Here is a 20,129-nt window from a genome sequence, read left to right on the forward strand (position 1 = left end):
GATTGCAGTAGGATGGGTTTCTGGGATGGAAAGGAGAATATTCGATTTGATACCACCTGGAGACGATGAATAGGAAAGAAATGCGAGGAGGGGCAATATGATGAGAAACATGGTTATTACAGCAATACAAGGGGCAGTTACTTTTTTCGCTTTCACTCGAATGGAAGGTTTGACTTGCTTCTATATTATGAGAAGAAGTATACAATTGAACGTAAAAGGAGAGAAACGAGAAATTATACCCCAATGAAAAGGAGGCAACACCAATGGAGGAGAGCATGTCGACCAGAGAAGAAGGAACAAGCATGGAAGCTTTGAACACAATTCCATTCTTAACGAAGCCATACACAAGAAGAATCACAAAGGATAGCACCAGAGCAAAGATACTAAGAGATGAAACTGGAACCAAAGGTCTAGAGTTGATGGAAGACATCAACACATACTTCATATCCTTCAAAAAGACCAATATCATACAAATAAAAGTACATGAAACATGCAAAAGCAGCTTCATGGATTGAGGATTGGGAATGAGAGAAGCAAACCATGGAAGATTGTCAAGAAAATCAACTACTGAAATCTAGAATTCAGTTTAAATATGTTCATCTACCAGGGTACCAACCTGAACTCCCCAAATGGCAATGAGGTAAAGGACGAGAAAGACATAGTATCCATATGGACCTAAAATCTACATGTGACTCAATAGAAAGAAAGGTACATGATACATGATAACAGCATAATCGTTGCCAATCTGCTTGTAGGGATAACGAGAAGGCTAGAAACATAAAATACAGCTGAAAATAATACATTTCGCTTCGTATAGTCATTCACTTCAATCAGCAAATGAGAACACCATACGTTTACGAGAGCCATATAAATGTATATGAGAACGGTGATCGGAATTCCCATCTATGGATGTGAATACAGATTCACACTTTACATGATACATGGCATACGGAATCGAAAGAACCCCTGGGCCGGTAATATTCTTTGTAAGTGTGATGCAAAACTACATTTCAAAGGTACAGAGAGTGATACTTGACTAAGAGTAAGAAAACGCGAGTCATACTCCGCTTTACTCGGAGAAACCATGTTAATTGAAGATCCATCCTTCTTTCCACTGTCACTTTCATTATCCGAAATGAAAGGTTTCTCGATTTCAAAACTGTCTACTCTCTTGATCTCTTTCGTTTCAACCTTTTCCTCGCTTTCGTTACTTATAGAATTCATTATACTGGTGAACACAAAAGTTATGGAAGTTTCGTCGTTGGAATGTAAAAGAACTTTCTCTATTGCAGTTCGTCTTTCTTATATTTACATTGTGTAGGAGCTTAAATTGGGGGTACTACATCTTTCGAGCAATTATGCAAATCAAGTTGGTGTTTGATACATCATGTGTAGTAACAAAGAATCCAAATAAAGAACAGTAAAGTAAGGATCATTCAAAATCGGAAGAACAACAACTACTGCAAGAATACTCCTCCTCCTCAGGTTCTGGTTCTGGCTCATCCCATGGCTGCATACACATTGCACAAACTCGATTCGCCTAGTCATGACAAAAGAAATTCATTCTCCACTCTTGCGCAATCATCGCACCAATGATGATAGGCTGCTTTCACATTTCGATTACCACACTTCTCACACTTAGCAGGAGCTGTTAGCGGCTTGTACTTTCGATACTTCTTCTTCCATTCTATCTTTTCTCTGCATCGAGCACATACCACTACCCAATAACAATTCTAAAGGAATGAGTACAATATATGGGCATAGCAGCGATTTTGGCTGTCTTCTTTGAGTTTTTGTTATGTCTGTATGCAAATGTATTTTGATGAGCAGGAGGTCTGCTTCGAACACCTCCTCTTCTGGTACTCATTCTTCTTTGTTCCATCGACTAAAGGGTGGCGCAACCGAATTGGCGCAATGTTTGATTCACTTATCCGTTTTTCCTCTATCTTACTTAACTCTGTTACTCCTTTTAAGAAACTTGTTTTTTCTGCTATCTTGTGAGTATAGAATACATCCACGATGGATTAAGTAATGCAGATAACCATATCTAATTAAAGTATAATCTTTCAATTTGTATTCTGCCGTGTTTGATCTGTAACACATAATCTTTTCAAATGAATGTTGATACTGCAGAAAAGGCTATTAAGGCATGGAGTACCACACAAATAATTATTCTGATTATGTGTAGTTCCAAATCCTGGATTTCTTGTAAAGAAGATTCCAACTTGGAAGTTAACAGTCAGAGAATGGAACGTAGATGAGTTTAAAACACAAGTGAGTTTGTTATTTGAAGAACTAAATGATGTAAGTTCTGAATCTGGGGGTGATGGAATAGCAATATGGCTGGATTCAAGAAAAGATTGATTTCAGCAAAGAACAAGTGTATCTCGCCTACAAGAAGAGTGATAAAGAGAAGATGCGTGATCGTGTGTCTGAGTTGATGGTTCTGGAGAAGAAATTAAGTCTGGTTGAATATGTTTCCCCGATGATCGAAACGATTCAGACACAGGCGAAGACTCTTCGGAAGGAGAAGAAATGTCCTGAGGATCTCCTCAAGGAGGTGTCGACTATGATCTACTTAGCCGATATTCTTAATATTCCTGCGTTCCTTCGTGTGAAGAATCAGCTAACCTTCAAATATGGAGAGAAGTTTATTGATAAGGTGTGTGGCAAGAAGCATGTTGGTGTGGACGAAGAGGTGGTGAATATGATTGAGTATTCTCCTGATTCAAAGGCTGTGAAGGCTCGAACAGCTGAACTAAAGGAGAAATGTAAGGTGCGTGAGAAAGATGAAGAGAAGGCGAAGAAGAGAGCAGAGAAGAAGAAAACAGGAAAGGGAAGCAAGAAGCATCATCACAAGAAGGCTGATTCAAGTTCAGATGACTCTGAATCAGAGGAGAAACCGAAGAAGAAGTCAAAGAAATCAAAGAAAGTGGAATCTTTGGATGATTCGAGTGCAAACGAGAAGCCAAAGAAGAAGTCAAAGAAACCAAAGAAGGCAGAATCTTCTGACTCAGATTCATCGGATGAGAAATCGAAAAAGACAGAATCGTCTGAGAAGCCGAAGGAATTAGAGAGTGCAAGTGCTGAAGTTACCATTGAGAAACCTATAGAAGTTCCTGAAAAGACTGAAGATGAAATAGTTGAACCAAATGCTCCAGAAGAAAAAGTACACAAAGAGCAACCTACACAAGAATAGTCATTTGGTTGTTGTTTACTACAAACAGACCACTTTATTCATGTCTAAACAGAGTACCGTAAGGAAGGAACTCAGCAGCGTGCTTCTCACTCATTTCGGTACAATCACGAGAATACTGAAGCATATCATCCTTCTCATGCTCACCAACCTTTCGTACAAACTTCGCAGGATTTCCAGCCCAATACTACCTCTCAGTCACTTCCTCAATCACTCACTTCACCAGTGGGTACAGTCTGTCCCTGCTCAAGAACCGAACCAGAAGCCAGAGCAGAGTTAGGCTCCATATGAGCTCCTTCCAACACTCTACAGCCGGAACCAATGTGACAATTATCATCAATACGGCAACCAGAAAGAATGGAACCATAACCTACATGTCATTAAAAGCACTCTACACATACCAACAACAACATTGCTACCAATGGCAACAGAACCAGGAAGACCACTGTCTGTGGATGCGACTCCACTCACAACTGCTCGGTCCTGAATGTGACTTTCAGCTCCGATAACAATTGAGTTGTTATCTCCTCGAACCATGGCACCATACCAAACTGCAGATCCTGTAGCCATTTGAACATCGCCAACAACTGAAGCATTTGTGGCAATAAAAGCAGTAGGGTCAATGACAGGTGTCTTGCCATTCATAGGGAGAATGGGTCTGTGACGAGAATCTACACAAATGAATATATAAAACGCATGTATCACAGGTCTCAGCAAATTTCATGGCATCCTGAGCCTGAGCAGCACAACGCTCGACGGTCTTTCCAGACTCACGCAGAATTCTGCAAGTCTATGTACTAATCAGATTGAACAAGTAATTACATTTCGAAGTCCACTGCGATACATTATTAAAGGTATTATTACTAATAACGAGGAATGAAAACAATTGGGACAGAAATTACCAAATCCAGCCCTATTTATGGAAATCTGAGAGAGAACATTTAAAGGTACAAAGCCAAAGACAATGATCAAATAGGATCATTTATTATCCACATAATGGAATGGGCATGAGCATCTTAATGAAGGTTCGTTCAACAATTTGGTCTCAATCCTATTCTTGTCTTCAGTGGTTTACAATCTTAGATATCATTAGGATAGATCCGATTCCGCGTTTTAACATATGACGTTGAAGACCACACGAAAATCCATTCTGAAGTGCTTAAAATGTTGGCTGATTGCTAGTTAGGGCTATTGTATGTTGTCCAAACAAGATTTATGATCGATGCCTAATAGGTTTTCTGTCTAATTCCTTTACTGTAGCCTCTAGTTCGCGAATTCGAAACTTTAACCGTTGGATTTCTTTCTATCTGTCATACTCTTCTTCAATGCCCACTGTTTGTTTCTCTATTGTTTCACGTAATCTCAAGTTCTCATTCCGAAGTCGGTCCACCTCTGAAACAGATTCACGACGACTACTCAGTCGTGGCTTGGGTTCTTCGGGCAGTGGTCGACTCACTAAGCAACTATATCGACCTCGTAAAGGAATTCCATGAGATGAAGTACGTTCGCGCGAAACAGGAACAGACTGACGGACCTGTGGCTCTGTAGCAGGGTTATCTCTTCTTAAAGTCGATTGGGGGGAACGGTTAAATCTATGTCAAAAGAATAGAGATAAAACTACAAGACACTTGCTGACTTTTTGGTATGATCTCTTCTGAACCTTAAATCCACACACGATGCTTACACAACAGTTTGATCTTGACGTTTGATTGATGTGGAAGTCGATGCTGATGTTGGCGAACGAACTACAGAAAGATGCTGAAGTAGTAACATCCCCTTGACTGAGGATTCTCTATCAATAATTAATCTATTCGTCCTTTACTTTTTAAGCACCACATCTTTCGTCACTTTCGTAAAGTCAAGAGGCTCTGATGAAGGTATCGATTTGTCCGATTTCATTTTCTGATCATGTAGAGGTGGAACGGGCGATCCTTGATAAGGAGATACTGATTCCATCGGTTTACCTTCCTGTTCCTATGAGATCATAATCAAACACAAAATGTACTTCCTGAATAGTATCCAATTTGCTTAGACTCATGAGTGACACTCTCTAATCATCAATGTAAATCAATTTCCTAACGCGACTCCCTTCATATGATGCCATTGTCGTTGGTAACCAGTCATTTAGTGATCGTTGTTCTTCTGTTAACTCTCCTTGTATAGTTTCTTGTGCAACTTCGTCAAACTAGGATTAACGATGATAAATACAATTACTGAGCGCCCAAAATCCTCTTCCTATTCAATTACACTCACTTCTCTTTCCTACTATATGCATAGGATCCATCCCTCTCTTCTAAGATGACCACACGTTTAGGGCACGATCCACTCAATATCAAATTGAAAGATGGATTCGTGTAGTTTCGGGAATTCCTCAAATAGGCTTGTTTTTGAATTACTTTGCAGTTTTCGTTCAAACGGTGGCAATAACATAGATAGGCACCGTAGATGCTGTTTCAATACTTACAAATTGCTTGAATATGCTTTCTAAATATTGTCGATTCCCCATCCATCCTCTTCTAAATTGCTATTTCTAGCTAGAGTTTCTTATTTCATCCAGATTCAAGCATCATTGGTCCATGTGCAGAGTATAAACCACTATACGTACAATCCCTTGATTATTAAGATGTGCCTATTCTCATTCTCTTCAGATCCAAGATCATGTTGAAAGAACAAAGGTATGAATTATGTTATAGGGATGAGTGTGTGAATTATCAAGAGCTGCAACATAATGATCAAGTGGATGTTATCATTGATGAACTAAAACAACGTATCATCTATGGTACCAATCTTCCAAATATGTGTCAGTGCAGAAAGCAGCCAATGGTGCAGGTCAATGGTCAAAACATGGATAATGATTTCAAATCATTGAATAATCTGAACAAGTTGTACGATATATGGAAAGAGATGAGAATGGAAGGATAAATTGTTTGTTTGTATTCCTTATAAAGTGAATATTGAGGAAAAGAGCTAAGTCGGGTTGGTGTAGTGGCTATCACGCTCGCTTCACACGCGAGAGGTCGCGGGTTCAATCCCCGCATCCGATACTTTTCTTTTTCCATTCCTTGAACAAACAATTAAACTAGTAAGAGGTAATATATAGGGCTTGATACCATCAATAACCTTCACTAACTTCTGCTGGTTATCTTTGCAAATGGCTGCATTAGGCTCATAGAACTTCGTTAAACGATCATATGCCATTAAACTATTCTTCACACCTTCAAGAGCAGTAGAGCGATCCACAAAACGTTTATCACTTTTCATAGCATTCATAAAAGCTGAGATATCTTGGTTAATTCGTTCCATGTATGTAGAATACGTTTCGATCGTAGAGATCGCATGTTCGAATTCAACTCTACACGGTTCAAAATACAGTGGGAATCGATTCTCTGCATCTTTCGTACTCTCAAATATGACAAAGTCAGTGACAAGATAGAACATCATGCTCATCATATTCTGAGCTTTTGTAAACTTATCATCTGCTGTATTAATCATATTGGAATATTCATGTTCACTCATCATCATTGCATTATACAGACTTAGTGCATTTTCTTCAACAGGACATGGAATTGTCATTACCTTGGTAAGAAGAGGATAGCCAACAGGAATTACTAATTTGAAGATATTGCTGTCCTTCAATGAATACCAATTCGATAATTTGGTTTCTTCTTGGTTGATCTTGGTAATCGCAGTTCGGAATTGGTCTAGGTAAGTAGGAAGCGTTGTTCGGAAATATTTTCTCAAGTCCTCATTGTATCGAGAAGGATAACGATTCATACTTCTCTCCACATCAGCCATCAAGTCATCCACTTCTTCCAATGAATCCGTAAAGTTCTTCTTCTCTTTCTCATAATCCTCTTTACATTTATCAAAGAAATGTTCTTCTTCCTTTTTATGCAATTCCAGAATTTGCTTGTTATAATATTCGGGAATTCCCGCTTTCTGTTCACCTGACCCCAACTACTGTTTAATCTCATTACAATCACATACAGCAACAAAATAATCACTATACTCCAACATTGAAAATGCTGATTTGCGACTTTTCTTGAATCGATGAACTAATGTCGATGATTGCTTTTTGACATATTCCTGGTATTCCTCTTTTCGTTTCTTCAGTTCTTTACCAGCTTCTCCTCCAAATAACTCCGAAAATGAAATGTCAGAATCAATCAAGTGAGTTTCATCACACTTGACAAGAATCTTATCCGGAAGATGATAGACAAACTCACTCCCAGGAATAGTACTTCTCTAGTACTGATCACAAATACACACTCTATACACGAATGAGCCATTCTTTGGAAATAATAGCTGATTGCCTTTTGGCTTCAGGCTCAATTTCATTCAAAATCGGATAAATCTCCCTTACCACAGAAGGGGAGGTAATCTTGCGAATCTCATCCACAATCCCCTAGAAATCACAATTAGTACCATCAAGTACGTCAAATCGTGATAAACAAGAATAAGCTATACCAGTACCATGGACCTCAACATTATCCAATTGCTCCTTCGACATATAACCTTCATAATAAAGAGCCTGAGCAAAACAAAGGTCTCGCATAGCTTTAGAATGCTTTGCGTATTCATTGAACTCGTCCGAACATCGAGCTAAGGCCGAAACTGCGTTGTCATAAAGACGCTTTGCTCCCATAAACACCACAACATAAGTGTTTTTGTTCTTCATATAGAGACGACGTGCCTTGACCGCCTTCAAATACTGCATCTGGGCAAGTAGTAAGTAACGGAACTAGAAGTAATTTCAATTCAAGTAACACAAACGAATATAAGAGAAGAAGTCTGTAACTCCGGAAGAGTATTCTGATCGGAATACATGAATGAGATCTCGTTGATAATTACTTGAAGTAAATTGGCTCCAATCTGCAGACTTGCTACAGCCTCATCAATCCTCTCAACTGTTAATGAGGGCTATCTCTTATTCAATCCATTAACGGCTACATTCACTGCAACATATCCTTTCTGAGAATAAAGAGCAGCGAGGTTGTATACTACAGCAGCCAGTTCGATAACCAGGCTTGAAGTCGTTATACTAGGCTTCGAAAAGGAATTGGATGTCCATTTCACAGAAACTTTCGAGTCCTAGAATCAATAAGTGCAAATAGTGGTACACTATATTCAGTACATGGGAAATCCTTTACAATAGCTACCAGTGCCTTATAGTAGGATTCCAGGGTATCCATGTCAGCATCACTCTTAAAAGAAGTAACTGATACAATTGCATTTCTCCTCTTCGTCACAACATCGAGAAGTTTCGTATATTCAGATTTATTATCCTAAAAGTTAAGATCATGGTTGGTACTGACAGGATCAGTGTAACGATTGATAATAGGAACGAGAGCCTTCTTTAGATCGAAGCTTTTCGTAGACAGGCAAGTCAAAGATAACATTATTTGATTCTTCAGGCAAAAAGAGCAATCTCAATACCTAATCCGCCGTTACTAATAGATTCCCGTGATTTTCCATTAGAAATCAAGTCGAACTAGTGAGTCACTATCTTCATATTACCTGATGTTTCGATAGGCGGGCATTCACTTTGATGGTGTATGGCAAGATAATTTGAAATACTGTGTGAGAGTCCAAAACCATTTTTCCCTTTTAATTTCGTTGCTCTAGATCTTTATTCTTTCCATCTATTCCTTTTCTAAGACTCTTAAGAGAGATCATCATTTCCTTCACATACCATATATAAAGGAATGGTTCCATGTATTATTTGTTTTTAATTACATAGTCGGGCGCAAAGACCGGAAAGATGTTGAATTACGTGAACTACCGTATGCGTGTAGTTATTAAGGAAAAGTGCGGCCGTTTGATTGGATTTGTTAATTCATAGTCGTACACTCGTTGGTACTCTTATGGCTTTCGATAAACACATGAACCTGATTTTGGGTGATTGCGAAGAGTTCCGAAAGATCAAATCAAAAACTGGAGCTGTTGATGCAAATGGTTTGTTGTTTAGAGTGGTTTTGATAAGAAGGAGTTATTGAAGAGCGTGAAGAGAAGAACACACTTGGATTAGTACTGCTGCGAGGTGAACATATTATATCTCTCCAAATTGAGGGTCCTCCTCCACAGGATGTGTGCTTTGTTCTTGTTTTTCATTTCTAGCTTCCTACGCAAATGGCAGCTGCTGGTCCAGGTCGCAGTCGTGTTGCTGGAAGAGGAATGCCTGCTGCTCCGCTCACTTCGGCTCCTCAAGGTCTTGCAGGTCCTGTTCGCGGCTTAGGAGGTCCTGGTTCCAATCTTATGACTACCGGTCAAGTGATTGCAAGTGCTCCTGTCACCGGAAGTCGAGCAAATATCCCTGCTGGAATGCCTACAGGAATGCCTCGAGGTATGCCTATGGGAATGCCACCTATGGGAATGCCACAGATGGGAATGGCTCCCAGACCTGGAATGATGGCGCCTGGTATGCCACAGATGGGGATGGCTCCAAGACCTGGCATGATTCCCGGAGCACCGAGACCTGGTATGATTCCTGGAGCTCCAAGACCCCAATAGTATCTATATATTGTCGTTTTTCTTGTTTCTTCGTAACACGACAATATCCCTTCAAATCGTGTTTCCATTTATTCTTTGTAATAATGTCCATAGAATGTAACGAAATTGAAGGAGAGATTGTCTTTGAAAGCGAGATGAAGAAGAAGGGCCGTGTCACTCATTTCTGGTTTAAACGGTAATACACTATGGAGTTGATTAAGTACAGATGGATGATTTTGACGGGTTCTGGCAATCTCTATTCACGAAGAATTAAATCCAAGAAGCAATCGCTCAAATTACTATTCAAAGTTGAAAGAGAGACAAAATTGCACTACTTCTTGCAGTTTTCTTTGTGATGTATGTTGATCCTCAGATCCTGTGTCATTCAAATGAAAACAGGAAATGGACGAATGTTTCAAATGAAGGCACCCAATCCTGTTACAATGCAGAAATGGGTGCAGCATCTCCAAAATGAGTTGACTGTTACAAGTCCATCAACAACGTATTCCCTTGGTGCCGATCTAGTTTCTAGAAAACGGAAGAACCTCCATCTTGATACAGATGCTGTCAATGAGGAGGTAGCTCCTCCTACTCTCTCTTCATCGGTTCTGCCTACGCCTATAGGGAAGCGAGACTTTGATATTCCAGCCTCGTCTCTCCGTCAAAAGGTACTCAACAAACAAGGAAAGGATTACTCGTCTGAAAGTGCTTCGACAATCCAGAGAGAGTACGTTGCAACGAAGAGTACCCGTGAAGCCATGATGGAAGCCCATAAACATTCCCTTTCAGCTACAAACGTATTGGAGGCAGAGGAACAATCCGGTACTAGACCACCAGAAACCAAGACTGACACTTCGTCAACTCAACAAGGAGGAATTGTCAATGTATCTTCAAGGACAAGACAACTTCTCGTTGACAATAACGTAGCTACCAAGAATGCACGAAGAAAGAGTTTGGAAGAGGAAGTCAATCCAAAACAGATCCCTGTTGTTATGGCTACTCCCTCCTTATTCAGTGACAATTCACATGCGTTCTAACCGATAGAAGCCTTTGACTTGTTGGAGATGAGTAAGAAGCAACGTCGTGCTCTAAGTACCGGGTCTTCACTAACGGATATGTTCCATTCCATGCAGTTTTTCAATCCTGAGTTTGACCCTGCAACTGAAGAAGCTGAACCAGCTCCCATTCGATCCATCTTACATGAACGATTCCTTGAAGCATTGGATGCCAGTATCTACGAAGATACCAATGAGACTGTATTGGTCCTTGACAAGGTACTGAATCCTGTCCTTCATTACTGATAGCCTGGTTTACGAATGATCAATCAATTGATCTTTAACAAATCAGAACTCAAGAAGTGTGGAATATCTGTTATTCAAGTCTCTTTTCATTCCTAATGACATGTAGTCGATTCATTCAGCAAAACGTCACGCTTATCCTGACAGTCAAGCTGTCTATGTGATTGATCCTTTGTATCGTGAAGTAACCCAAGATGTATCTCTGCAATATAGAATGGTGTCACATCATTGGACCTCTGTATCTTTGATCTGATCACAACACCACGTCACTTTGCAACTGGGTCGATTCTTCTATTGACCAAGCTACCTGAAAGCGTAGAGAATCGAAAATTTTGGGTATTTGTCTTGACAGACTGTAATATAGAAAAACACAATTCTCCTGAAAGCAATGCGTCTACCTCCTGCTGTTCTTTCTGGTAATACTGAGGTAGTAAGTAATGATCTTGTTCTTCTGAATGTTTTTGTATGAATATGATCTGGTATTCAGAGTAGATGAGAGACTCTCTCTACTTCACACCTACTAACCCTGAATACAAGGAGATCATCAGTCGAACTTCACTTAACTTGTGTTCATTCCTATCTAGTCTGAATGAGTTCCCTTACTTCCGATTTGACAGTGATCACTCTCTTACTGGACAAATTGCTGCAAGAACCTACACATTCCTTGAGGAGAGAATCCGTAACGATGCAGATTATTGGTATCGAGGATGTATGAACATCCAGAATCGTTCCACAGTCCTTATCATCTCCCGTATGTCTGATATGATCTCCCCTCTTCTGCACTCCATCGCCTATGAAGCTATGTTTCACGACTATCTTCATATAGGTAACGATGGGCGTGTTTCAGTGAATCCTCACAATCTCCTAACGTTCTTAGCTGGAGGGCTACCTTCGAAGATCTGTGTTGATGAATATAGTGAGATGTGGGAGTCGATTCGAAACCTGAGACTTGAATGTATCGATTCTAAAATGGATTATCTGTAGATGCCAAAGAAGTCCTTCAGAAACACATTGACAAATGTGAGAAGTCTCTTCAGATCAGTAATCAGAAGTGTTCTCCAATTCGCTCACTGAATATTGTGGTAGGAGTGAGATCAAGAGACTGATCCAGAGCAAACATCTCGAGAGTGCTCTGTCATTTCGTGAAGCCTGTGACAACCATCTGAGTGTGATAAATGTATTGACTCGAATAGATGATGTGAGAACCATGACAGATTGATGAAATAGCTCTTCCATCTGAAACAGCTGTGCTCTTTGGAACAAACCATCTGTTCAACCAAACTCCCTTCAGGAGGTGAATTGACCATTGATGATCTGATCCCTATGATTCAACGCATGCTAACAGAGATGACACTAGGAGAACAAGAGAAACTTCGACTCCTCCTGATCACTCTCTTTTCATTCCCACATCTTTCTGGAACACAACAATGGATGGCTCTGGTACGATCAGCTGAGATTCAGATAGATGAGTACTGTCGAGCATTGACTTGTGCAGAGTAGGAGAGGATGGAAGAGATGAGGAATAGAATGATTGCAGATAGTTTGAAATACCAACGTTATAATGAACAATTTCGAAGAGATGCAACAGAACGGGTTGATAGTAATCATTCGTTGGAAGACATCGTATATATTCGAAATACTCCCTATCTTGTCTATATTCTTAAGATGATCTTGGATGGATACTTGTCACGAGAAGACTTCCCATTCCTATTAAAGCCACCTCGATCGTACGATGTGGACGATTCTGAACCAGAAGTAATCATGGATCCCGAATTGCTGACCGATTTCACACCGAAGAGACATCGACGTTTGTTCCTTGTTATCATTGGAGGATTATCATATATTGAACTCCATCACTTGCGGTCGCTTGCAAAGAGGTTGAAGCAGCAACTTGTCATCATAACCACCTCGTTATCGAATCCGCAATCCTTTATTCATACCCTCTCAGAAATAGAAGATTAATGTTGATTTGTTTGGTTGAGTGTTTGTTAATTCATTCTCTCTCCTATCATGAAACTGGAGCGAGATACTTACATCGGAGCTATTACAGCTATAGCTTACTCTCCAGATGGAAAATACATTGTTTGTGGTACTTCTCGGAAAGTAAATCATTATCCATAGGAAGTGGTGCATCTCTCCTTATTTATGATAGCCAAACGTTTGGTTTCCTAAAATCGATCCGTGTGTTAAAAAAGGCATTGGTCCATGGTATTCGGTTTTGTAAGTTAGTAATTTTGATATATGAGAACTAGTCCAAAACATAGTATGTATTTTTGGCCAAAAGGAGTTCATTCTGTTTGATTGGAATCAATACATCTCGTCTGGTTTCTTGTCTGTTGGAATGATCTGTGAGAAGTATGACTTTGTCGATTGGATCTGGGATGTTTGTCTCCTTGATACTAGACTCGCAATTGGTACTGCTCATAATACAGTGGTGATGTGGGACATAAGAAGCAACGAACCAACTGAGTGCTATTATGGAAAGGAACGCTGTATTCTCTATTCTTTATCCTTTTTGAATTTGAATGGAGAATTGCTGGTAGCATCAGGAACTGTCTTCACAGAAGTCCATATTTGGACTATAACCCGTCCCGAGAACACAATCATTTGCAAAGCTCATGAAGGCGTTATCTTCAAACTCCGTTGGAGTGATGATGGAAGGTATTTGCTTTCTGTATCGGATGACCGCAAACTCATTGTCTGGAGACATTCATCTTCAAGTGCTCCTTGGGCTGAATTACAGGCTACTTCTGTTGCTATGCTTCTTCAAGGTACCTACACATCGTTATTCCATGCATATGGCCATAAGGCCCGTGTGTGGGATTGCATCTTCATCAATCGACATGTGGTGACAACATCAGAGGATTGTACAGTACGGTTTTGGGACGAACATGGGACCTGTATTGCATCGATGGGAGGCCATAAAGGCAAGCACGTATGGTGTGGGGCTTATGATGCCAATTCCAACCTTCTGGTGACTGGTGGCAATGATGGGTCTGTGAAGATATGGGACGTGGATAGCATTCTACAGACATATGAAGCATCATCTTCATATTCCATTACAATTCCATCACTTATTGATGTGCCCAAGCAACCTCGAACGAGTAAATCAGAGTGTATTCGAGACATTTCTGTAACTGAAGATGGCAAAGCAGTGATCGTTGCTTCTAACTGGGGATATGTGTGGAGTTTGGATGTGGAAACTCGAACGTGGCAAAGTCTCCGGATTCCTCCGACTCACGAGTCAGTTTCGACTGTTGCCTTATCTCCCGATAACTCAATAGTAGTTCAAGGAGACTGTCATGGACTTGTTCGAATTCTTTCTGTGCATGGCCTGTTTTCTTCTCTCACCTTCCAAGCGAGTGATAAGAGAATATCTAAATTTGAATTTGGCGGAAAAGGTGATTCGCCATTTCTATTCGTGATTTCGGCTGATAATACTGTTGGGATGTATTCTTTTGCAATCAAAAATGAGAAGCTGAATCATTTGATGAATGTGAAACCAGATACCAAGGGAACAATCACCTCGTTGTTGTTTATCCCTGAAGTCGCTGCACTCTGCATCGGAGACAGTGTGGGAACTGTTCATCTTCTTCGACTCTCTTTAGGGACTGAAATTGGAACGATTTCTGTCATTGCCAAAAAGCAGCTGAAAAAGACGCATGGTTATCAGCCTGTTGGCTATATTGCATATCACAATAATCTTCTGTACACAGCTGGTCATGATGGGAAAATCGTGCCATATTCTGTCAATTGGTGTGATCTGTCAGTGATTCCAGAAGTCACAATTCCTGTTCCAGAAATCAAGCAGATTTTGTCTGTGTGGTGGACAGATCAGTCGGTTTGCTGTGTCTCTGGATACCATGAGTCGACGTTCCTTGTAATGGATTTAACTCACAACACTGAAATCCTCTCTGTTCCTGCAGGAGGCTGGAAACGACCATCTAGTTCTTACCATCATCCTTGTCATCCGTCTTCTGGTTTTGTCTTGGCGTTTGCTGCTCCTTCAGGTCACTCGGATATCACAGTATTCCGCCGTGTTCAGAAGAGTTCCCGCCAGATTCCTCCTGCCTTACTGCCTCCTTCGCATGGGCGAGAATTGAATACGGTTCAATGGGTTGTGATGAACAATAATGAAGGGATTGTAGCTACAGGAGGAGAAGATCGACAAGTGCAATTAGTACAAATTGAGGTGGGTGATGGATCGTTTTCATGGAAAATACTCCGTTCTCTCGAGGGCCATTCGTCCTGTGTTAGAGCAATTCGCAGTGTGACTCTTCCAGATAACCGCGGTTATGTGATCATGTCATGTGGAGGGCGAAATGAAGTCTCTGCATGGGAATTGAGCACAGATTGCATGCATTGTCGTTTGATTGGGAAGTATCCTTCTCGAAATCAGAATACAGAAGGAGAGACAGATCAGCGATTGATGTGCATGGATGTGAAGTTGGTGAATGAATCAACGATACTAATGGTTGTGGGAGACAGTTGTGGTGTGATGCGGGCTTTTGCGGTTCATTGCGACGGAAAGGGCGTTGAGCCACTTGTTACTGCAACTTGTCACACAACTCCATTACTCTCAATTGCGATTACAGCACAGAACTGTGTGTTTGTAGGAACAGCGGCTGGTGATCTTGTGTATATTGATATGCCTCTAAGCATTCCTACTGACAATCACGTAATCCCTTCTGACAGGATTCATTATGATTCTGGAGTCCATGTTATGGGTATAAATGGGCTGGTATTACATCAGCGGGACCAAGAGATTGAGTGTTTAACCGTGGGAGACGACCAATCGTTTCGTACTAGTTGCTATGATGTGGCACATGGAATGGAGTTGAAGGAACGTGAAGTCTATGAACGTATCTCTGGTTCATCGATTCGAAGCCTTGCTGTGATTCCGTCGAAGGGAGTATTCATTACTGGATGGGAACAGAAAGTGGAACGACTTGTGAGTACTGATGGTAGATATATTGTAGCAGATGAGATTGAAACGCTAGTTCCAGAGACAACGTGCATTTCTATGACCGAAACCAATGGAAGGATATACGGAGCTGTATGTGGAGCAATGGGCTTTGAGGTGTTTGAATTGTCTATTTAGAGATTTGTTTGTTCTTATGTTTTATAGAAATGTTCATCCTCGAATTATTGGGGTTGTTTTCCTTCTTCTTCCTCACCCTGCTATTTCGAGGACTCAAACCCAATACATCAGTTGAACTATCTGTCTACTACAATGAATCCTCTCTAGTTAGTAGTTGGATGAATTAATCATATAGTCGTTTGCTTCTATTACTGGAGGTTCATATCCAGTATATTATTCTAGCGTTTCTTATGCGAAAGTCCCATTATATGTTACAGTGATGTGTACTACTTATGAAGGTGCCGTATGTGGATTTGAGGTGAGTTGATTGTAGAGCGTTAGCAATAAAGTGAAAACAGCTTTGCAAATGCTATCCTATATGCAGAATAAGTATAGTATTAAAGGAGTTGTGTTTTCCAGTTCTCCTGCTGTTATTGAATATTGCCGACAGTGGAACTTGACTGTTATAAGGCATTATCGAACAAACGAATATGGTGTACCCTATTTCCGAACTATGTTACAAACTATTAGTGATATGTATAATGCACAGTCCTATGGATATATGAACAGCGATATTCTTCTTTCTGAATTGTTTATTCAGACTCTTCCGATTGTCCTGGAGCGGCTGTCATCGAATGGATATGAAGTAAGTTAGAATCATCATTCTCATGTCTAGGCGGAAATCTTCTCTCGTGTGTATACAATCAATCAAACATCAATTAGAATCAATCCGAATAATCTATCTGCCCATCTTTGGAACATTTCCTCATTACTCATAATGCGAACTAGATCGAGTGCTGTTTGCTTCCTTTGTACATTTTAATCCATAGGATATTTTCATTTTTACGAAGAACTTCAACTTTAGTGTGCTACCTCCTGTGGTGATTGGTCGTCGTGCTGTGGATCAAGTTGTGGTTGGTTCAGCTAAAGAAGCAGGATACTATCTTATTGATATGTCACGGTGCGGTAAGAACATTCACCTTGGAACAGATCGATGGAGGTCTAAGATGTCCGGTAAACAATCAGAAGATTCTGAATGGAATGTTCCTTATTTCACATCAAGATATACCCACTATCTGGACATGGCATCAGCAGCTGATTATGTGGTGACGCGATATGGTACATATAGCAAGCTCTATATGGGTCGAAATAAGCATGGACTTAAGAAGCTAATTAATAAACCCTATTATGTGTTGACTCCGTTTCCTCAGAATACTTCGACTGTATTCAACTCGTCTTATAGTAGACGAAATGTTACTATAAAGAAACCATGGCGACTTCTTAGGTCGAGGAGGTTTCGAGAGTCATTTAACTATGTTATTTAGAACTTGTTTGTAACCAACAAGACAACGAGAATGACTACGTGACGAATGAAGATTCTTTTTGGAAAGATGAGTTCGTAATTTCACACAACTGGGAATCATACTAGACCTTCGTGTTTTTATCCCCAATTTCTTCATCTTCTTTGATTTCATTTTTAATGCTTTTATTAACACTGTATCTGAATTCTTTGTAATATAGCAATCTGAAAGATTCACGTTCTCTAAATGAGGTAAAGAACCTTGTTGAACAATTTCAGCCAAACGAGTGATCGAAGGGTCACTCAAACCACAATTCACTATTCATCATATGATGAAACCACTCTCACAGCCACTAAAGACCAGATTCAATTGACGCAGATCACTGCAGACACCATCCGCCAAACTTCCTACGAATTCTGTCACGACGGATTCATCTTCGACATTGGTTTGCGACACTGAAAGTGATCGCAAACACTGCAAGGTCCCAGATTTCAAGAGGAATGCTAGCTGTTGAAGTCCCTCATTATCTAGATCCTCCAAAATTAGTTCCCTTTTTTGCCTGTACACTGTCTCTAACATCACATCGGTAAGAGAGTCAGCAAACGACTTCAAACCGGCATCTGGAACTGTTGCTAAATATCAGAACAAATTCTGGAATCCAACATTTCGTGAGCATTTTCGCAACTGTGAACCAAGTATCCGGTTTCACAATAGGATTTCCCAGTAACTTGATAGTGATGGGACCCATGGGTACTAAAGCATCACTTAACGTACAAACAGCATGATCGTGAAGCATACAATCTCTCAGATCCAACTCCACTAGCTTGCTAAACATTCCTATTTGGAGCAATACAATCAAATTGGCGATGGCTTTATCACTAAGACCCACACCTATCATTCATATATGGATTCATTGATACCTCGAATTGAAGTCTCGTGGAGTAGTAATGAGGAAGAGTAGAATCCACTATGAATGAATTGGTTGAGGATCAGAAGAATGTCATCTGTAACAAGAAAGCAGGAGGCTTCATATCAGGCAGAGGAAATCGTATACTCTTACTGAGCACAAGCGAACTGATAGATGAAAATAGACCTGAATTGAGGAATTGAAGAAACGATGTCATTTCGGGAAGCGTAAGTTCGGATGCAATAAGTGTACCAATTTGTGGTATTCGAAGAATATCCAGGGTTTTAAGATTGCTCACAGCATTAATAAAACCAGATGTAACAGTGAGAGTGGTAGGTCCTTGGATCCATTGAATCGATGTCACATGAGCAAGCAACTTGGACGAAACAAGCTTGATAACAACAGTGAGATCAGTCTCCAGAAGTTCGGTAACTGAATATGAAGAATAAGGAAATCAGGTACATGTGATAGAAGTGAATGGAAGGGTTAATTTAGGAGCCTGCTTTTGGATTTGACAGAGAAGAGTAAATGAAACAGGAGGAGTGAGAGAATCTGTCCATTCTATCTGATCAATACTAGGCAAATGGCCTTCAGCAATCAAATCAAATAGATAAATCAAAACAGATTGGGTTTCGTCATTATCGGAAAAGAGAAAAGAATTTAGGAACGAAGATCCATACGTGTACAGTGATTCCATAATAGTCATAAGACCCTCTTGTTTCAGTCGATTGTGCTTAATATCCAATTTAGATAGATAACAACGGCTTTTTCCATTTAGTAAATCTGCAAGAAGTGATCCTATTGTCGAACCAATGCGATTATCATGAAGAATGAGAGTATGAAGAGAAGGACATGCTCCTGCTCGTAAGCAATTGATCAGTTCAGCAGTAATGGAAGTTCCCATATCGTTATCAGCCACGTTGAGGTTGGTGAGATTGGGTAGAACTTGATGTGAAATAGCATGAACCAGCCGCTCTGTTGTATCCTTGCCAATTCCTTCTGCTATACATAATTGTTCCTCATTAACAGTACCAATAATGGATTGAATTGGGAATATTGTATCAGGAGCATTATCCAATTCCGTTAGTACTGATAATATCTCTGATTTGGAACAAATTGTATCTTTCAATCAAAAGAATAGAAAAGGTGTACCAAGATTGGGAAGAGTTGTGTTAGTGAGAATCTCAAGAGAAGATGATGGCTCATTAACTATCACTCCATGATTTGAAAGAATAAATGGTACAGAAGCCTGTGTGACAGCCATAACCCCCATGCCATTCTGCGCGACAAGATAAACATACACAGTTCCATAGGACTGTTCGGCAAGTGGATAGGTGATAGGAGTGTCAATATCACCCAAAACAATGGATTTCACACCCATATTCTGAATCTGAGTTTCTGTCAAGTCACTGGGTGTGGAGGAACAGAAACACCAAACATAACATTCCTGTGTGCATCGTATCGATAACTGAAGAAAGAAACGGGGATGAACCTCAGAAGGATCACTCTTTGCGATAGGTCGAGGAGATGGATTCGGATAAAAGACAGGGTTTGATACAGTTAGTACCAATCCTACATGTAATTGGTATGTGAAAAGCAAACGAGTCCGTTGAGTAAGAGTCGATGAAATGCTCCTGATTTGATTCTTCTTAAAATCTTCTGTAGCAGTTGTTTGAAGAATTAACAAATACTTGACACGTTCAGCCATATCAGTGAGATTGAAATAGGCAACATCCATAAGCAATTCCTAGTTTATTAAACGAAACGGTATCCCTATACATATACGTCCTTAGGATCACTGGGAAGATTCACATAGCCTGTATACATGTAGTTGAGAATCTCTCTGAAGTATCGACAT

At 40.2% G+C, this 20,129-nt stretch overlaps 11 protein-coding genes across 11 annotated transcripts; 6 read left to right on the forward strand and 5 right to left on the reverse strand.

Annotated features, from left to right (window-relative positions):
• Positions 1 to 410: 410 nt before the first annotated feature.
• Positions 411 to 1,086, reverse strand: JH06_0923 (hypothetical protein; the record flags this gene model as incomplete). The annotated part of the gene is made up of 7 exons (XM_014673379.1): positions 411 to 439; positions 484 to 574; positions 605 to 682; positions 713 to 769; positions 802 to 903; positions 935 to 1,003; positions 1,033 to 1,086. 7 exons carry the CDS (start codon positions 1,084 to 1,086, stop codon positions 411 to 413), a joined length of 480 nt encoding a protein of 159 aa, XP_014528865.1.
• Positions 1,087 to 1,432: 346 nt separating this feature from the next.
• On the reverse strand, positions 1,433 to 1,867 carry JH06_0924 (riken cDNA family protein; the record flags this gene model as incomplete). The annotated part of the gene is made up of 3 exons (XM_014673380.1): positions 1,433 to 1,540; positions 1,572 to 1,717; positions 1,750 to 1,867. 3 exons carry the CDS (start codon positions 1,865 to 1,867, stop codon positions 1,433 to 1,435), a joined length of 372 nt encoding a protein of 123 aa, XP_014528866.1.
• A 247-nt stretch (positions 1,868 to 2,114) lies between these two features.
• On the forward strand, positions 2,115 to 3,199 carry JH06_0925 (hypothetical protein; the record flags this gene model as incomplete). The annotated part of the gene is made up of 3 exons (XM_014673381.1): positions 2,115 to 2,154; positions 2,189 to 2,304; positions 2,336 to 3,199. The coding sequence occupies 3 exons, from the start codon at positions 2,115 to 2,117 to the stop codon at positions 3,197 to 3,199; spliced, it is 1,020 nt and encodes a 339-aa protein (XP_014528867.1).
• Positions 3,200 to 3,233: 34 nt separating this feature from the next.
• On the reverse strand, positions 3,234 to 4,042 carry JH06_0926 (gamma carbonic anhydrase mitochondrial; the record flags this gene model as incomplete). The annotated part of the gene is made up of 5 exons (XM_014673382.1): positions 3,234 to 3,383; positions 3,415 to 3,566; positions 3,598 to 3,867; positions 3,902 to 3,986; positions 4,019 to 4,042. 5 exons carry the CDS (start codon positions 4,040 to 4,042, stop codon positions 3,234 to 3,236), a joined length of 681 nt encoding a protein of 226 aa, XP_014528868.1.
• A 1,812-nt stretch (positions 4,043 to 5,854) lies between these two features.
• Positions 5,855 to 6,118, forward strand: JH06_0927 (hypothetical protein; the record flags this gene model as incomplete). Its single annotated transcript, XM_014673383.1, is given in 2 exon segments — positions 5,855 to 5,871; positions 5,890 to 6,118. 2 exon segments carry the CDS (start codon positions 5,855 to 5,857, stop codon positions 6,116 to 6,118), a joined length of 246 nt encoding a protein of 81 aa, XP_014528869.1.
• An 81-nt stretch (positions 6,119 to 6,199) lies between these two features.
• JH06_0928 (hypothetical protein) lies at positions 6,200 to 8,388 on the reverse strand (the record flags this gene model as incomplete). Its single annotated transcript, XM_014673384.1, has 7 exons — positions 6,200 to 7,153; positions 7,184 to 7,441; positions 7,473 to 7,601; positions 7,632 to 7,937; positions 7,970 to 8,116; positions 8,141 to 8,287; positions 8,317 to 8,388. The coding sequence occupies 7 exons, from the start codon at positions 8,386 to 8,388 to the stop codon at positions 6,200 to 6,202; spliced, it is 2,013 nt and encodes a 670-aa protein (XP_014528870.1).
• Positions 8,389 to 8,957: 569 nt separating this feature from the next.
• JH06_0929 (small nuclear ribonucleoprotein-associated protein b) lies at positions 8,958 to 9,706 on the forward strand (the record flags this gene model as incomplete). Its single annotated transcript, XM_014673385.1, has 4 exons — positions 8,958 to 9,004; positions 9,039 to 9,151; positions 9,183 to 9,283; positions 9,314 to 9,706. The coding sequence occupies 4 exons, from the start codon at positions 8,958 to 8,960 to the stop codon at positions 9,704 to 9,706; spliced, it is 654 nt and encodes a 217-aa protein (XP_014528871.1).
• A 398-nt stretch (positions 9,707 to 10,104) lies between these two features.
• JH06_0930 (hypothetical protein) lies at positions 10,105 to 12,945 on the forward strand (the record flags this gene model as incomplete). Its single annotated transcript, XM_014673386.1, has 11 exons — positions 10,105 to 10,699; positions 10,730 to 10,959; positions 10,990 to 11,064; positions 11,093 to 11,167; positions 11,197 to 11,319; positions 11,348 to 11,446; positions 11,476 to 11,938; positions 11,968 to 12,065; positions 12,095 to 12,181; positions 12,211 to 12,479; positions 12,510 to 12,945. 11 exons carry the CDS (start codon positions 10,105 to 10,107, stop codon positions 12,943 to 12,945), a joined length of 2,550 nt encoding a protein of 849 aa, XP_014528872.1.
• Positions 12,946 to 12,993: 48 nt separating this feature from the next.
• JH06_0931 (hypothetical protein) lies at positions 12,994 to 16,084 on the forward strand (the record flags this gene model as incomplete). The annotated part of the gene is made up of 3 exons (XM_014673387.1): positions 12,994 to 13,072; positions 13,105 to 13,191; positions 13,236 to 16,084. The coding sequence occupies 3 exons, from the start codon at positions 12,994 to 12,996 to the stop codon at positions 16,082 to 16,084; spliced, it is 3,015 nt and encodes a 1,004-aa protein (XP_014528873.1).
• Positions 16,085 to 16,113: 29 nt separating this feature from the next.
• On the forward strand, positions 16,114 to 17,388 carry JH06_0932 (putative glycosyl transferase; the record flags this gene model as incomplete). Its single annotated transcript, XM_014673388.1, has 5 exons — positions 16,114 to 16,230; positions 16,260 to 16,367; positions 16,398 to 16,709; positions 16,740 to 16,862; positions 16,894 to 17,388. 5 exons carry the CDS (start codon positions 16,114 to 16,116, stop codon positions 17,386 to 17,388), a joined length of 1,155 nt encoding a protein of 384 aa, XP_014528874.1.
• Positions 17,389 to 17,688: 300 nt separating this feature from the next.
• JH06_0933 (hypothetical protein) lies at positions 17,689 to 20,098 on the reverse strand (the record flags this gene model as incomplete). Its single annotated transcript, XM_014673389.1, has 8 exons — positions 17,689 to 17,996; positions 18,028 to 18,255; positions 18,285 to 18,389; positions 18,425 to 18,703; positions 18,734 to 19,273; positions 19,304 to 19,393; positions 19,424 to 20,018; positions 20,051 to 20,098. The coding sequence occupies 8 exons, from the start codon at positions 20,096 to 20,098 to the stop codon at positions 17,689 to 17,691; spliced, it is 2,193 nt and encodes a 730-aa protein (XP_014528875.1).
• Positions 20,099 to 20,129: the final 31 nt, after the last annotated feature.

This window comes from Blastocystis sp. subtype 4 (genome assembly GCF_000743755.1).
Source record: "Blastocystis sp. subtype 4 strain WR1 chromosome Unknown seqid_0044, whole genome shotgun sequence".
NCBI classification, from domain to species: Eukaryota; class Bigyra; order Opalinata; family Blastocystidae; genus Blastocystis; species Blastocystis sp. subtype 4.